The 17603-nt window shown below is 48.5% G+C and overlaps 1 protein-coding gene across 13 annotated transcripts in view; it reads right to left on the bottom strand.

Moving 5' to 3' along the window:
• TRRAP (transformation/transcription domain associated protein) overlaps window positions 1-17603 on the bottom strand; it is a 112096-nt gene that overhangs the window by 36590 nt on the left and 57903 nt on the right. For all 13 annotated transcript variants that reach the window (XM_060079278.1, XM_060079288.1, XM_060079287.1 and 10 more), the window contains 18 exons: window positions 16402-16608; window positions 15206-15364; window positions 14976-15110; window positions 14510-14620; window positions 13482-13628; window positions 11833-12046; window positions 11138-11263; window positions 10558-10704; window positions 9652-9851; window positions 8974-9095; window positions 8445-8658; window positions 6338-6517; window positions 3694-3840; window positions 2374-2493; window positions 1893-2180; window positions 1589-1726; window positions 786-898; window positions 219-354 (listed from right to left, as the gene is read on the bottom strand). In XM_060079278.1, the coding sequence (XP_059935261.1) occupies window positions 219-354; window positions 786-898; window positions 1589-1726; window positions 1893-2180; window positions 2374-2493; window positions 3694-3840; window positions 6338-6517; window positions 8445-8658; window positions 8974-9095; window positions 9652-9851; window positions 10558-10704; window positions 11138-11263; window positions 11833-12046; window positions 13482-13628; window positions 14510-14620; window positions 14976-15110; window positions 15206-15364; window positions 16402-16608 (2904 nt within the window). The remainder of the gene's footprint in view (window positions 1-218; window positions 355-785; window positions 899-1588; window positions 1727-1892; window positions 2181-2373; window positions 2494-3693; window positions 3841-6337; window positions 6518-8444; window positions 8659-8973; window positions 9096-9651; window positions 9852-10557; window positions 10705-11137; window positions 11264-11832; window positions 12047-13481; window positions 13629-14509; window positions 14621-14975; window positions 15111-15205; window positions 15365-16401; window positions 16609-17603) is intronic.

The raw sequence follows: 17603 nt of genomic DNA, 5'->3' as shown, positions 1-17603 counted from the left end.
ATAATTTAACTCAAACTCAGGAAAGATGTTAGTGATAACCCAAGATAACTCTTGCTTCCCAAGCGCTCTCTTTCATCTGTCAAAATGCCCAGCTTGCTGTGAGTGAAGGGAAATCTCCAGAGACTCACAGCTTTGGCAACAGGGCCCCACTAAGCTGTGGAGACTGTGACCTGAGCACGGACGAGTCACGGGCTGGGCGGGGAGGGGTGGGGTCTCACCTGCACCAGCGCCTCCTTCATGGCAGTCCAGTTGGACACCCGCCAAGCACACTCCAGGACCAGGTAAGGGTTAATGTGACCTTTGGACTGGCCATACTCCGTCAAGGCTTCCCACTGGTTCAACTCCTTGGAGCACCTAGAGACCAGGGATCCAGGGCCAAAGCTCAGTGACCACACCCACAGATGGGATTTTAAGTCATTGCCATTCCACCGAAAGGAAAAAGTATTTCCCCCACACAGAGAAAGGCAGGCTTCTGTGGGATGCTGAGGTGCCCCAGGGCAGTAAACTACGCACGCCCCCGGAGCAGCAAGAACCGCAGCCCCTGCAGCAGAGAGCTCAGAGCTCTGGAGCCTGTGGAGAGCAGGAGTCATTCACTGTTTCTCCAACACACTCTCAATTACTCAAGACTTTAAAAGCTGTTTATAGGTTTTTGTTTGTTCTTTTCTTCACGGGGCCATAAAGAAAGCAGCAAAGTTCCCTCTTAAAAACACTCATTATGAGAAAATTTCAGAGACTTCTCACTGGTTTCCTTAACTGATTCTTGAACATGTCACTGTTCAGCTTACCGAATCCAGTGGTCCTCCCAGAGCTGGTATTCTGGGAAAATAGCAGGAGATGCATTACTCCTCTCATGTTCCTTCTTGGCTTTATCCATTGCCTTTTCATATGATTCTTGGGCCTAAAAAAGTTAAACTGCTTTCAAACTGCGGTTTGACTAGAAACTTTTACATGACCATTGCTCAATTGTTTAGGGCAAGTTGCATCACAGACCCAGGGGTGTCTCGTTGCTCTTCTCTAAGGTCACCCAACACCCAGAATTCTCCATTCAGAGAACAGAAGAGAGTGGAGGAGAAGGTGCGTAATTCCCCATACAGAACGGAAGGAGCGGGAGGGAGACTGCCCAGACCCCGGGTGCATTCTTCCATCCGTCAGAGATGAGAGCAGGGGCCACAGCCCGTGCCTCTGCCTCTGGAGTTTCTGTGGCTCAGTGTCCTACACGTGGCTGCGACTATACCTGCAACAGTGACCCACACTACAGTGAAAGGACAGGCACGAGGATTAAATCTCACACTGATCACAATCTACCTACCACTTCCAACAGGATCAATGACTGTAGATAAGAAGCATCCACATTAGCAACTAACAGGAAATGATTCAGGACTGAGCTTTAAAAATGTTCACGTCACATACGTATGTTTCTCTGAAATTGAGACTTTAATCAAAGAGTCTTTATGTGGATAAATAAATGCTTCAAAGAAAACAGTAAATTTCTTATTTAGACATGAACTGACTGGAGGACATAATAAGGAACCACTATAAACGCCTTTCACCACCCATGCGACCTGGACATCCCGCCCGACGGCATTACCTGCTCGAAGAACCCGTGCTGCTCGTAGGCGATGGCCGTCGCTGTCTCCGAGTACTTGCACCGCTTCTGCCACAAGCCTGCCCACATGTCTTCCTCTTGTAACAGAGAGTAAAGTTCAGCGAGGGAATCCAGAATCTCCTGAAACACAGGTCACAGTTTCCGAGTGCTCATGACAACTGCTTTCCCCCGGCCCCAACAGAGCAACTTCACGGTACCTAATTTAAAATCACTGGGGAGATGTTTGCTGGGACCACGAAGTCACCAGCAAGGAAGACGCGATCAACAAAACAAGGCGGGGCCTCACCTGCTGAGGTGGAGTGATGCTCTCCTGCTCATAAAACTCTGTTGTTTGCTTGGGCTTAATCTGTAGGCTCAGCCCTTTCTCAAAGGCCTGGTGCTCGAGCATCAAGGTGGAGCGGAACCAGAGGTTGTGGGTCTTCCCCAGGTACTTGAGCACGCAGGGCCGGATGGGGATGGGAGGGACACACTGGGACATGGCCTCCACAAAGCAGTTGAGGGCACTGGGCTGGCAGTCCCGCTGCACCTGGTGGCTGCCGCTGCACAGGAATGGGCTGATCTCGCCCGCCAGAGCCTGAAACCCAAGAGCAGGTTGACCTGGGTCTCGTGCAAAAATCAGTACGTCTTTACTCTCTCTCAGCATCTGGGATATTTTTGATAATTCACTCTTGGATAATACTAGTTTCCTCAGCCTTTGAAATTTAATCAAATACTTATCAAAAGCTAAAACTACATTTTTCAAAAGAGGACTTAAAAAACAGACTCACATGCTGCTGTCTGTCAGATAGGATTTTCCACAATCTGGGGAAAAGCTGGACCCACGTCTTTTCGGCCAGCGTGGTGGAGATGTGGCACAGCTGGACGAAAGCGCTGAGCAGGGCTCCAGTCTGCAGAGAGGAAAGACTGGTGTAGCGGGCAAGGGCTGGTGCTGAAACCCCTGCCACGCGGGTGCCCCACGCGTCCTTGGTCAGGAAACGTTACTGCCCCACCTTACCACACGCTCCTCCACTTCCAAACTTTCAAAGACCTGAACAAACGTCATGCCAAAGTGAAACACAGATTCTGAGCACCACAGACCCCCGGTGTGCTTAGCAGCTGAGCCACGACCTGAGTAAGGGGCTCACCAGTGACACACCTACATTTTTAACTTTCAAGGGCATTTCCTATTACTGATTCCACCAGGCCCGAGAAGTACGAACACAATGCTGATGCTGAAAGTGCAAACGAGAGGCGCCATCAAAGCAGAGGCTGCTGAAGGTATGAAGAGGAAACAGGAGAAGCATACACATACTAGCTCAGCTATTTGCCAACAGGTGTAATTCTGAAGAACAAATCAAGAACCATAAAAGTTCAGAGTCTCTGCAATTGACAGCGGGCAAGAGTTGGAGAGGTGCCTGGAATGCACAGGGCCGAACCAGAACACCCCACAAATGGGGTCGGAGCTGGAAACCAGGGGCCCAGAGGGTATATCAAATCCCCAGATGTGTTTGATTTTGTCCACAGCTCCGTGGTTTTTGAAGTATGAATTTCTTATAAACAGCCAGGTTTCTGGCTGCTTGAAGCCCAGCTCCCCACGCGGCATCAAGAAGCCGGCGCTGAGGGGCTCAGGCACACACTTGCCGTCCCTCCATGGGCCCTGCCGCCCAAGACGGAGACACACACATCACAATCACGTTGTCCTTTTTACCCAACAACAGGTCAAGATGGGAATTCACTCTCATACCCACATCTCTATTAAAAATGCAAAACCCAAGGATACAAATATTCCAAGGAAAATGGAAGAAAACATTTAAGTGGAGAATACTCCTACTTGCTACTCAGGCTGCCCAGTGAGGAAGGCCATGATGAAGCGAGCCTGGCTGACCTCATGTGGCTGCTCCCCTCACCCCGGTCAGGGCGTCAGATGCCTCCTTGCTCCAAGTCAGTGTGGCAGAGGCCAAAGCACTCAATGGCCACGAGTATCCACAGACCTGCCTATAGAAACGCTCACCTCAAGCAGAGACTGGGGGAGTCCATGGGTTCATGGACTGCTCAACATGTTCAGGGGCAGGGGGAGAACCACAACTACCCCCCAGATTTGCACAGACCTTCACTTCCCGGAGCGTATCAAGAAATTTGTCGTGTCTGTTGGTTAACATATGCAGCTGGTTTCCAATGTCCTTTTCCGAAAGTTCTTTGGTTTTGGGCGTGCTGGTCTGATCTCCAGGAGCTAGTTCAATATCTATCTCCACATCCTAAAAAACAGAAACAAACATGTAAAACCGAAAGGTCAATTGAAGAAAATCAATAATCACAATTCTTGTAAACTTCTTGTTACACTTTTGGTAAATAAAATTTTAGTTTCTTGGAAGTTTATGATTAAATAACCTTGAATTCTAAAATAAACAACAAGCATATTAAACTAGACCAGACCTAGCTCTCTTTCTTACACGACACTATAAAAATGTCACCATTTTGCTTTCATATTTGGATTATGGAAAGCAAAGTTAAAAAGAAATTACAACTTTAGGGACTTCCCTGGTGGCGCAGTGGTTAAGAATCCGTCTGCCAATGCAGGGGACACGGGTTCGAGCCCTGGTCTGGGAAGATCCCACATGCCGCGGAGCAACTAAGCCCATGCGCCACAACTACTGAGCCTGTGAGCCACAACTACTGAGCCTGCGCTCTAGAGCTCATGAGCCACAACTACTGAGCCTGTGCTCTAGTGCCCATGAGCCACAACCACTGAGCCTGCACTCTAGAGTCCACGAGCCACAACTACTGAAGCCCACACACCTAGAGCCTGTGCTCCACAGCAAGAGAAGCCACTGCAGTGAGAAGCCTGCACCCTGCAACAAAGAGTAGCCCCCACTCGCTGCAACTAGAGAAAGCCCATGCGCAGCAATGAAGACCCAATGCAGCCAAAAATAAATAAATAAAATAAATAGAATGCAACATAGCTGCCTGGCTGTCTTGCTCATTCAGATTAATAATACTGTCAGGCCAATGCACAGAACCTTGCTGGCATGGTGTTTTACACAACTCATCCCCCAAAAAGAATGAACCTTATTTCTCTCTGAATTTTCTGGGAAGTCACAGTCAAAATCCAATCATCAGACTAGGCTCTAAGTCACGTTATTGGCCATGTGGTGTGCGCCCTTGAAAATGCAGAAGAATCACTTCAAAGCTGGCAATTTATTTCACACAGGAGGATGACAGAAAGAAAAAAAGATTCTATCACCAAATGATCTAGTGCTTAGCAACTGCTAAGTGAAGAAAATTTTTATTTATTTGTAAATAAAATAAGTGGATGTCTCACATACAGAAGAGGGTACCAACTACCCCTTTTAAAGCAAAGAGGGTACCCTCCTCCTTCAACACTGACTGGCTGTCTTCTAACATCCAACACTCCAGGCAGACTGAGCTTCCAAGGGCCAACACTCTAAAGGAAACAGCTTACAGACCAACACCCTGAGTGGTGTCAGCCACTGCACACAGGGTACTGACAGTCAGCGGGACCAAGGCTCTGCCCTGCGGGTCGGGTCTGGGCTCCACAGCCGCTCCCGCCAGGACTGGGTAGAGACACAGGAGGTTCACACTAGGTGGACCACGGAGCCAGCTAGAGCCGCAGTTCCTTCATGACAGCGTCACTTCCTGAAGCAGTGCTTTGTAATACAACACGGGCTACTCCTGACTTGGGGAGAACAATCACCAAAGAGTAAAATACCCTTTGCTCAGCAGCACAGCCCACAATAAAGTGATCTCTCTCCAAATTTAATGATGAGACAAGGTGCTTATCAATTCTGCTTTTAAAAACATCTAACTGGGGCTTCCCTGGTGGTGCAGTGGTTGAGAGTCCGCCTGCCGATGCAGGGGACACGGGTTCGTGCCCCGGTCCGGGAAGGTCCCACATGCTGCGGAGCGGCTGGGCCCGTGAGCCATGGCCGCTGAGCCTGCGCGTCTGGAGCCTGTGCTCCGCAACGGGAGAGGCCACAACAGTGAGAGGCCCGCGTACCGCAAAAAAAAAAAAAAACAAAAAAAACAAACATCTAACTGAATGGAAATAACCAAGTGTCCATCAACAGATGAATGGATATTATTCAGTCATAAAAATGAATGAAACCTTGCCATTTGCGACAACATGGGATAGACCTTGAGGGCATTATGCTAACTGAAATCAATCATATGATTTCAGTTTTATGTGTGGAATCTAAATACACACACACAAGCTCCTAAATACAGAGAACAGAATGGCGGTTGCCAAAGGCAGAGGGTGGCAGGCAGGTGGAATGGGTCAAGGAGTCAAAAGGTACAAACTTGCAGTTATAAGATGAAGAAGTCCTGGGGATGTAACGTACAGCATGGGGACTGCAGTTAACAATGCTGTGCTGCGTATTTGAAAGTTGCCCAGAGAGTAGGTCTTAAAAGTTCTCCTCACAAGGAAACACTTCTGTAACTATGTGTGGCGATGGATGTTGACCAGACTTACTGTGATGGTCATTTCGCAGTACATACAAATACCAAATCATTACACTGTACACCTGAGACTACCAGGATGTATGTCAATCATACCTCAACATTAAAAAAAGGAAAATATAAGTATTGAACACAGTACCACGTTCAGAGCTTTCAGGCAGAGACAGGTTTTAACACATTGCTCTTGCCCTAAAAATATTCTAAGGCTGATACAAAATTCTCCAACAGGGACGGGAGCCCCACGGTGGAAAGGGGGCACCGTGCGCCGGGCGTTACCTCCTCCTTGGACTCGCTGTTCTCTCGCTCCCGGGGCTCCTGCTTGACGTGTGTGACCATGGCGAAGGCCGCGCGGTCGTGGCTATCGGCCAGGTTGATGACGTTGGTGATGGACGGGAGCATGGCGCCCTGGCAGCTGGTCCCGATGGGCGTGCTCTTCTCACACACGGCCAAGAGGAGCTGGAGGGGGTTTGCGGGAGAGAAGACAAACCTGGGATGCACGTCTGGTGCTCTGGTGCGTGGACCCCGTTAACCCTGAGTTGCCTCGACCAGCACATGCTGATGACCCCAGTCCCCAGCTCGCTCTACACCCCCCAGCTTAGAAAGGAGTCTGACCCTCTCTCCCAGCGTCCCCACTCAGGTACCCCTGACTCCGTATCTAGGCGTAAACTCGGCATCTCTCTCCCTACCAGACAGAACTCCTCCCCTGTCCCCTCAGAGGCACCTCCCAGGCAGGAGTGCAGCTGCTGTGGCTCCATCCACCCATTTTCCCGTCTCTCTCGTCTCCCACCCACATCACCGGGTCCTGCCGGTATCACCTCCTGAACAGCCAGGCAGCCGTCACCTCCTGCCCAGACACAGCTTCCTAACTCATCTAGACTTACTCTTCTCAAACTCATCTTATTCCACAAGCTGACCTCGGCACCCTCTCCCGACACCCCCAGGGGCTTCCCACAGTCCGCAGGGGACGGTGTGAGCTCCCTAGCAGGGCGCCCATAAGGTAACAGTCCCCACGCACACGCAACACCCCCGAGACTATTCCCCGAAGCCCCGACCTGGCTCACACCGCCCCCGACCCAGCCACTCTTGCATTCTTACTGGACGCCCACTATGTACTGTGTGAGGCCCTGGAGATTCGTTTGTCAACTTCACAGAGACAGTGCCCCTGCCTGGTGAGGCTGGAGTGTCAGAGGGAAGGACAAGACCAACATCAACACATAACACACACATGCTCATTGTCATGATGCAGCCCAGGGAACGGGCAGGCGACAGAGGATACAAGGGCGCCTGCTTCAGTTCAGCGTGGGTGTCAGGAACGTGGCATGTGTGAGAACCCAGGAGGCCAGTGAGGCTGGAGACTAACGAGCGGGGGCAGAGGGGCAGCACAGGGCTGGAGAGGGGCCAGCAAGACCGTATCCTGGAGGTGGAGTTTTGTGCTGGGTACAAAGGCAAGGAGCGACACAGTCTGCTTTACTCTATCAGAACAAGTTTGCAACAGTAAAATCTGTGGCGGGCAGGAGGGAAGGTGGGTGAACACTAAGGACACCATTCCTGTCATCTTCGTGAGCCAGAGAGGGAGGCAGGAGAGGGGAGGGAGAAAAGCGAGTGGCCTTGAACTGGTAACACCTGGCGAAGGACCAGACACACAGGACGAAGGAGGCAGGACAGCAGGTTCCTAGCTGTGCCCTTCAGCCTGCCATGTCCTCTACATGGTCCAATGTCTTTTTTGTCTTTGTCACTTCCTACCCCAGGGCTTGGCACCTAATAGCAATCGGTCAGTCGCGTGAAAGAATGAAGAATAAATCAGGGAACTCTGCCCACTGTGTTGCCATTAGTGAAGTTCCAGATACTGCTATTTACAGCACTAAGAAAACGTACACTCAGCACCAACGGAAACATGCCAACAAGCTCTCACTGAAACCCGGTGCCACGATTCCCTTCTTTTCCCTCAAAGAGAATTTCACAACCTTGTCTCATTAGACAAAGTGGTCTGGTAACCTATTTGCACAGCATCGGTAACCTGCTTTGGAAAACCTAGGTGGCCTGGTGCAGTACGTTGGTGATTAATCCAAAGAATAAAGCCAGAAGTCTGACTACAATCCTGTGAACAACATCAGAGACCATCTGAACTGCTGTCCACTGAAACAGCCTGACCGTTCACGTGGGGCCTCATCTCCAGCACCCTGGCCTCTTGCACCAAGGGGTCAGAGCCCACAGCGTTGTCAGGCTGGTCTGGCCTGGCTGCTCTACCCTTTCTGCTTTAAGTCTTTCCCCTTCCTACTAGAGATTAAAGCGGTCTTGTGGTAGAGATGTCTGATCTGCCTTTGCGTGTGTGGACACCCGGCCCCAGGCCCCCCACACGGACCATGAGCTGGGTCCATCCTACCTCAATGCACTGCTTGATCCAGAAGTGGTTACCCATGGCCTCCCAGTTCTGGGAGCAGGTCACGTAGAGCAGGCGCTCGTAGACGCGACGCTTCATAGAGTTGTCGAAAACCTCGAAAAACTTGGCCCTGATGAGCGGCTGGGCGCAGCGCAGCCCAGAGAGAAAGGCAGGCTCAAGTTTCGCGGTCAGCTCGCTGCCAGAAAGCGTCTCATCCCTGCAATCCAAGAAACGACACCGAGATAGCAGAGCTACGCAGGACAGGGGACCGTCAGGCCGTGAGCAAACGAGCAGTGAACAAGTGGACACCAAAAAAAGCCGCCATGAAGGCCAAGAGTGTGTTCCAAATCGTCCTGGGCTGATGCAGCATTTGAGCAAAAAGGCTCATTAATGATGCCAAAGCATATTATGTGATTTAAATGAACACTTAAAATTTAGATATAATGAGAAGATTAAAAAGTCACATTACTGGCTAGTCAGAGAGCACGCCAGGGACTGACACGAGCAACATTTGATTAATTGCTGTGATTACCTGTAGACATAGTTAACAAGGTCTAAAAACTGTGCATTTAGTTCAAGGTCTTCTGGAAAACGCTTTTCGATGTAGGTCATCATTTTCACAAGCAAAATGGACTTCTCCCGGAGTGTAGGTGTCTGTACAGATTTGTTTTTTAAAGGAAAAGGTCAATTATTTCTGTTTGAAAAAAGACATGCTCCCAAGTATTTCAGCCATATGCTCTACCAATTTTTAAGCTCTTACGATCTTGTCAGGTAAAATAAGACAAGGTTGTTTCTAAATGGTTCTTCGGATGCTTAAGATCAAGACAGGTGCCAACATAAAAGCAACTAAACTAAAAAACAAATCAGAAGTTTGAAAGCATCTTACTAAATCAAATAATAATCCCCCATCATTATTATTTTTGGCTTAACTTCACCACCATAGAAGACTAACAAGTAAGGTTCATTTAACATTTTAACAGAAGTAAAACCTTATAAGATAAGTGACCAGTTATTCCAAATTTCTGTTTAAACTCTGTTAAGCACAGTGAGAAAAATCCACCATAAAGGAAGATTCGGTGAACGCAAACACTGGAGAAAAAAATGTTTTGTTTGAGAACTTGCAGAAGAGCTTAGAATGCGACGCCTGAATTTCCTTTTACACACACAGGAAGATCACCTGGCCAGAGCACAGCCCCTCTTCACAGCTCACCTGATTGGCTGCCATCGGGGAATTATTTTTAACCCATTCTTCCACAATTTTAACCACGGCCCGGAGCATTTTGGCATCGGGGGATTTCTCAATGAGGGAGGTCAGGATGGCCTGGATGAAGTTCTTCCTCATCTCCATGCTCATCACAGCTAGGCGCGTCTTCACCAGCTCCAGACTCAGCATCACCAGCTCACTGGTTCCTGCTCAAGCGGAGAAAGAGCCCAACGATCTCTACCAACTTGCCTGAGCAGGCAACCAACCGCCCGCACTGCATGGCACTCTGGATTCTGCCCATTTCCTCCCCAAAATATCTTCTCCTGCAACTAGAGCTCTGGGATTTGAAGTGCCTCACGGCTTTCTGACTACTCGGCCTTGCCAGCGGGGCCCTATAAGAGCCTCCTCACAGGGGAAGGGATGATGGAGCTGGTGGGACCACTGTAGGCAACCCCGCATACAGCCAAGCCCTGAAGTCACATGCATGGCACTGGTGCTCCGAGGGGCAACTGGCAGAGTGACAACCACAGCTCCCTGCCGCACACCAACATATCGCCGATTCCTGAAGCTCATAGCTCAGGTCTGGAACTGGTAACTTAATTCTTCTTCAGAAATAATAGCTCTGATAATAGCAATCTCTGTTTTATAGCAAAATTGTTAGATAACTCTCATCTAGTGATGAATGTTGCTCAAATTTCTTCATTCTTACATTCACAATTTTTAAAAGAAGTTCATTTAAAAAGTGAGTCTTTTTATGGTTGTAAATGAAATGCTCAGAACCTCTTTGTGAAGAGCAGATGATACTGAACTGCATAAAAACAACAGACATTCGTGTTGGCTTTAGAATCTAATCACAGCCGGCACGTTTAGGTGTCGAAGCCTCCGGGAGGAACACGGGGCCGAGCCAGTCACCTGAGGTTGCTTCTGTGCTGCCTGAGGCGGCCTGCGGGCTCAGATGCTCTCGGACCATCTTCTGCAGGGAGCGCATGAAGACCGAGATCAGCCTGTCGATGTAGCTCGGGTTGTTGCTGCAGGCAGACTTGAGGATCATCAGGGTCCCTGAAAGGTAGAGGGTGACAGGTGTTTTTTGAGAAAGGTCTTAAAAAATTGAGTAATCCACAAAAACGTACTACTTAAAACATTTAAAAATGTGCTAGATAAAAATGTGCCATTTCTGACAAAAGTACAGGTTAATCCCAAATGTCAACATTACAGGTGACCCTTAAACAACACAGGTTTGAACTGCATGAGTCCACTTATGCATAGCTTTTTTTCACTAGTAAATACTACAGTGCTACACGATCTGGGGTCGGCTGAATCTGTGTATGAGGGGCTGCGGACACGAAGGAACCATGTAAAATATACAGAGAGCCAACTGTAACTCGTAAGATTTTCGCGTGCAAGGGGTCAGCGCCCCTCGGCCCCAGAAGGAAAAGCTCATCCAGTGCGCAGCTGGACCACGCTGGGGAAACCACGATGGACACACGCTCACCAAAGAGCTGGGAGGGGTTGGCGCTGGTGGCCTTCTCGTAGTTGGTGAGTCCCTCATAGATGACTTTGCCCACTGCCGCGTAGAGGCACTCCAGCTCCTCGTACTTGGAGGCCACGCTCGAAGTGCCTGAAACAGTAGTGGGAACCTGGGCCCTGGGGTCCGGCTCGCGGGCCCGGCCAGGCTCTGGGACGCTAACTGTCCTCAGGCTGGCATTGAGCTTGGCTGTCTGGGACCTGCGGTGACTGACACAGGCACCTCTCACCGCAGGACGCGTGGTTCCCAGTTTACAGAGCTCAGTAACCACCTTTCATGCCACCAAGCCTCGCCCGAATACCCTAAATACACTTACATATGAGATGCCAAAATTCTATCTTGTCTGCTGTTCAACAACTGACAAAATATTTTAACCTAACTTCCTTTAAATACCATATGGAAATGGTATGTTTAGCTGATGAAGAAAACTGTATTTCCAAAGCAGACAAAAAACTGCTTTGGGAAAAACTGCTAATGCAAAGACTGCTACCATGAAGTTTTTATGTCAACTTCTTTTAAAGGAAGTTTAAAGGTACAAAGAAAAGCAGAATAATAAAATGCTCACTATAGTAACAGGAGGATGAGCATTCTCAGCTAACAAGCTCTGTGCCCACCCATCCACTCGGAAAGAAAGAAAGGCGCCAACAGCAAAGGTCACATACTTGGCTCCGTTGGGAAAATACTCATGAGGCGTGAAAGAAGGCTGTGGACGGCTCGTAACACTTTGGTGTTTCCGCACGTCATACAGGCTGCGATTCCACGCTGCAGGGGTTTGAAGCTGCTCAGGATGGCTGGGGACTGCAGCACTGTCAGCAAGAAGCTCAGCACTTCCAATCCTGTGCATATGTTCCCATAGTTCACTTGATTGGGCTGCTCCTGGAACGGAGAACACAGGCCACACACAGATGAGATAAACAGTACAGCGAATTACAAACAGAAACCAAGCGAAATTAAAACTACACATGTCAATAAGTACTTGGAAATGAAATAAACAACCACTGAAGAATAAACACATCAGGTATATAAATGACCACCATATTTTATTAACACAGTAAGATTTCATAATCTTCCTTTTAATAAATTTGCTTTAAATATTTAGTCAAACTTCCCTTAAGCTCATGAAAGATATTAATATTCAATATTAAGTAGTACTAAAATTTTGAAAATCACTAAAATCTGGTTTAAAAAGGCAACTACTGCAATGAATTTTACTTTTTTCTCATGTTTTTAGTTAAAATACATATATCCTTCCAAAAAGAAGTATCTTTGAAACTGTGTATCATGAAATCAATCTAACAGATTGTCAGCATTAAAAAAAAAAAGAAAGAAAAAAACCCCAAAAGAATAAAATAGAAAATAGAGCACAAGTTTTACAGTAAGGATTTAAGTTTGGCCTCACAACACATGTGTCTGTGGCTGACGCACACACATGCCCTGCAGGTGCACCGTGTGTGTGCACTGCTGTGAGGCAGATCATGGGGAAAGGCAGGAAGTCAGTGTGAGCAGACCCATCGCCCTCAGAAAACGTCAGCCTGCGAAGGGGCTGAGCTTGATTCAATGGTGATTACATTTGATAGGAAAATAATTTGACCTTTCAAAGAGAAAAAGAGGAAAGAAATCTGCAAATAAGTTAAGCAGCAAGCATGTGCTGCAGACTCAGGAGGCCTATTACTCTGTTTCCATAGCACAGGTTAACCTGTGTAAACTTTCAAAAAACTTGAGCAATGATGCTGCTCATCTTTGAAGCACAAAATAACAAATGCTTACAGTAGGTATGATCATCCTGAGACCAAAAGCTTTCAAATTTCACCACAGAACTAGATAAACTGAACTGTATCCTGGAAATGAAATGGATAAGGCAAGAGAACAGCTTCTGCAACCTCCAGAAAATTACAGAATTGTGGTTTTTACAGAAACAAAAACAACCAAAAAACCCAACAAATAATCAGCATCTGGGGCTATCTCTAATTACCTGACTATACAGTGCTATGTCCATCATTCAATCTATTTTAAAAATTCAACTTTACTTTAAAGGTGGTTGCATAAGTCAACTAAAAATGTTTATTCCATGCCAGCGGGTAGGTGGGTTTAAGAAATTAATCTGTGAAAGGCAAGAGAACTATTCTGTTTTCAAAACTCCCAACTCTCCCTAGGGTGGAGGTGAGAGCTGAAGACTAAGAGCCATTTTCAGCGAATGACACTCCCTCCTCATTAGCCAGTGGCCAGAGGAGAAGGTGAAAGGGGCCATGACCAGCCGCGGGCAAGGAGATTGGAGTTGGTGGCCCGCCCGGGCCCGGGCCCTCGCACCTACCACGCTCATTAGCAGCTTGTCGAACCACTGGAGTTTGAGCTCCGACTTGGACCACATGTCTGGTCGCAAGGCTGTCTTCAGGAGAGTGACACACCGGCGGGACAGCGCCTCCCCAGGAGACCCCGCAGTGTTGGTGTTGTCGTTAACCTGCAAGTTCACGCACGTTCAAGCCCGAGTTTCCCAGCACACGTGTGCACAGGCCTCTCGCCCGCCGCTGCCCCGCGCCCTTCCACCCCAGTGCTCCACCTCCTCTCCTGTCTGACTCAACCCCGCCTCAACCCAGCTGTCTCTGATCCCTCTGGGGACACCCCCTCCTCCCTCACAGTGGGTCAGTGGTGATTTGCACTCATTTGTGCGATTAATCCATCAGCTGGGCCTCCCAGGCCGTGCCCAGCACGCTGCAGCACACAGGAAAGGATCGGCTGAAGAGTTTAGAAGACTGTTTTCAGTACTTGGAGATCCTCAATAGTGTTGCAAAGTATACTATTTTTTAATAATTATAAAAACTACTTTGTGAGGGAAATTTCAGTTACAAGGTTTTTCGAAATATAAAAATGAAGTTTCAGGAATTGATTCCCAACAACTCCATGAAAATATATTACTGATTTGAATGATAAATTCAAGTTATAAAGCATCTGAATTACTAATGTTGTCCATAACTTATGTAGGTTGGGTCATCCCAACACCTTTATGACACAGGTAACTCGCAAGTCAAGTGATTTGCCCAAGATCACTGAACTGCCATGTTTCCCCAATACCAAGATGCTATTATAAGCTATACCATTACTTCATCACCACTGAAAAAAAAATGTTTTTTAAAATCGTATTATAAAACACAGGCAGACTTCAGATATTAGCAAGTCACGAAATGAACGGAATTTGGTATGAAAGGGACAAAACTAGCTCTCAGACCCTGGTTTGTCTATTTCTTTTTTGACTAAACCATCACAGACAATCAAAGTCACTGGAGCCTATCAAGCAGCCTTTGTTCGGAAGGATCCCTAACCTGAGACACGCAGATACCACACCTGACAGGCCACGCGGATGAGGAAGTTCACCACGGTGTCCGTGTGCTGCTTGTCAATGGGCTTGGCAAGGAGGGAGTCCGCACCCGGCAGAGACTGGCTCCGCCCAAACACCTGGAGACGGCGGGAAGAGAGTTCTCAACAGCGCAGCCCACTAACTGCACGCGGCCCTCCTCCCCGGGGCAGACCCCATCCTGGACGTCAGGGACACCCCTGGCGGGCGTGGTCTCCGCAGAAGAAGGACAAGCAAAGTAGCCATGGAGAAAGTATGGGGTCATGTGCGTGCGACTGAAAGGGCCCAAGGTCCAGGAAGCCAGCAATGTGGGACATCGTGGGGTTTCTAGCTGTGAGGGCAGCCTTTCCCAGCTGTCCTGCTGGCACGGTGCTGGGCACTCGGCCCACATTCAAAGTTTGTTGGATAAATGAACCCGTAAAAGGCGGCGCTCGCAGCCTGTGCACGTGCTCTTACTGCGCTGATGGCTCCTGTCGCCGTCCTGAAGCGCTTCACTTCCTGCGCAGAGTCCACCGACAGGCCTCTTTTAATGGAAGATGAGACAGAGTTGACTCCTTCTCCACTTGTATTTGGGTCCATGTCTGCATCCGGCTTAAAGAAACACACACACACTTGACCTTCCTGACTCTTCTCCAGGGAGAGGTCTAAAGAACAGTCAGGGAAGACTCGAGGGGCTGACGCCCTACCTGCTGGTCCTTGATCCTCTGCAGCTCCCACTTGATGACGACTTCGGACAGGTCCACGGCCAGCCGCCTCTGCTCGATGGTGACGCTGGGCGTGAAGCCCAGCCTCTGCATGGCGCTGACCATGTGCTGCACCAAGTGGTGCCGCACCGGGTAGTACACCTGCAGGCACGGGCCAGGTCACGCCAGGGACACTGCGTGCCGCCCCGCACACACGCCCACTTAGCCCGCCTTGGCCCCAACACACACAGTCCAACCTCCTGCCCAAGAATTCTGAACCGTAACTTTAGCAAAGAAATTCTCAGCACCTTTTGTATGTGTGTTTACCACTCCCCCTCCCCGCTACTGAGTCCCAACATAAGAGCGTGTTTCAGCCTTTTAGGACCATCTTTAAAAAATGCTGAACACTGAAATATCTTTAGGTAGGCAAGTCTAGTCACGTGTGTTGAACTTCAGACCTGATGTCATACAAATTAGCCATGCCAAGAGGCAAATTCCCAATTCTAAAAGAGTTGGCTGTAAAAGAATTAGCTTTTAACTCAATCCTTTCTTCTCCACCCAAACATCTACAAGAAGTATCTACATATAAATAAATCCAACAAAGGGGGTGATCTGGTTATAGAGAAGGAGGTGCCAGCGACACCTTCAAGCCAAGTTACCAAAATCTAGAGTTAATGACAACTACCTCCCACCTTAGAGTAACAACTCATCTGTATTCATGGACAACTGAGTACAGCTGACCCCTGAACAACACAGGGGTCAGTGGTGCCCACCCCTGACAGAGTCACAAACGCAAGTGTAAACTTTACAGTCTGCCCTCTCCATCCGTAGTCCCGCATCTACGGATTCAACCAAGGGCAGAGCATGTAATACCGTAGTACGTTTATAGAAAAATATCCGCATGCAAGTAGACCCACACAGTTCAAATCCTGTTGTTCAAAGGTCAACTGTACTTACAAGATAAATGCCATCTTAGCAAAAAGCTTATACCAGGGATATATTCTCTAAACTACGGCAATTTCCATGTTGATAAGGCCATACACATACCCATACTAACCAATGGATCAGAATTACCTTTACTGAAAGATGCATGACCACATTATTGCAGAAAACGAAGATAGGCGAAACTTCAAAGCAAATGCCTGACAGGGTATTTGCTCTGAAGCAATCGACCTCTATCTACAGTACTTCCTACACACCTTGAAGTGCTGCACTATCAAATGCAAAATATGAACCAGCTGGGGGACAGTGTGCCCCTCCTCCACGATGATCTTCCTCGTCCAGTGGGTCAGCATCTGGTGCCCGTCCTCCATTCGGGCAGGCACCGCCGGAGTCAAAATAGCCATCGCCTGCCTGACAATTGCTCGGGCTTCCATTGCATGGGCCTTGAGAAGACTGTGAAAAACCTAAGACAGGACAGAAATACTGATAGAATGAAGGTTTTAAAAAACAAGATAAAAACAATCACTTAGAACTAAGGCATGATATTTCTGCAAAACAATTTAAAGAAGTTCCTTAGGGCTCTCTTATTAGGAAAAACCGCAGTAGTTACGTTCTCTTTCATTCAGTTTTGATCAATGAATACGTTTGCTCTAATATTTTCTGAGCACCTACTATGTGCCCGTGCTGAACTAGGGTGGAGCGTACAAAGACGAGCAGGACCCAGCTCCTCTAGCGTAACCAGTGGGAAGTCAGTTGAGGGATACAGATCATTTTACTCCAGCCCAGGGTAGAAAATGGAGTGAAAGGGGCCACTCTCAGAGACAGTGCTGAATTAGTTCAAGTGAAGGTCTGATGGAAGTGAGGTCGTGGGAACACAGACCAGCCAACTGGCACTGTGGGTGGAGGGGACAGGATGGGGGCTGGAAACAACAGAACTTGCTGAGCCTGCATGCCTGGGAGAATGACAGGGTGTCACAGATGACCCTGGGGTCTCTGGTCCAGAGAAGTTCCCAAGAGGGAGTGGTCAGAGGAAACAATCAAGAGTGACTCACAGGACAGGACAAGAGCCAGCACTTACCAGGTGCTTAATGCGACAGACAGGCTGAGTGCTCAAGTGCATGATTACATTTAACTCTTACACAGGGCCAGTGACGAACTCAGTCAGAGTCACGGAACAGGAGTGGAAGAAACAAAACACGAATTCAGCCTGCCTGACATCAAAGCCTAACCCACTGAGCAATGCAAGGAACAAGTGCTTCAGGTCGTCAACCCGAAGAGGGGTTAGGAGACAAGGGTTCAAGAGTGCCTACTGTCTGTCTTTAGCTGAGGCGTGGGCCGGGGTCCTTGACTAACACATTTTCACACAATGGGTAGAGAAGCATGAGGCGGACAAGGTAGACACTGTCTTATTTCAAAAGCAAGGCTGCAGAGGAAGGAGCGGGCGGAGCAGGAACAGGGA

This window comes from Mesoplodon densirostris, chromosome 16, assembly GCF_025265405.1.
Source record: "Mesoplodon densirostris isolate mMesDen1 chromosome 16, mMesDen1 primary haplotype, whole genome shotgun sequence".
Classification (NCBI taxonomy): Eukaryota; Metazoa; Chordata; class Mammalia; order Artiodactyla; family Ziphiidae; genus Mesoplodon; species Mesoplodon densirostris.
This window is presented reverse-complemented; position numbering and strand designations above follow the sequence as displayed.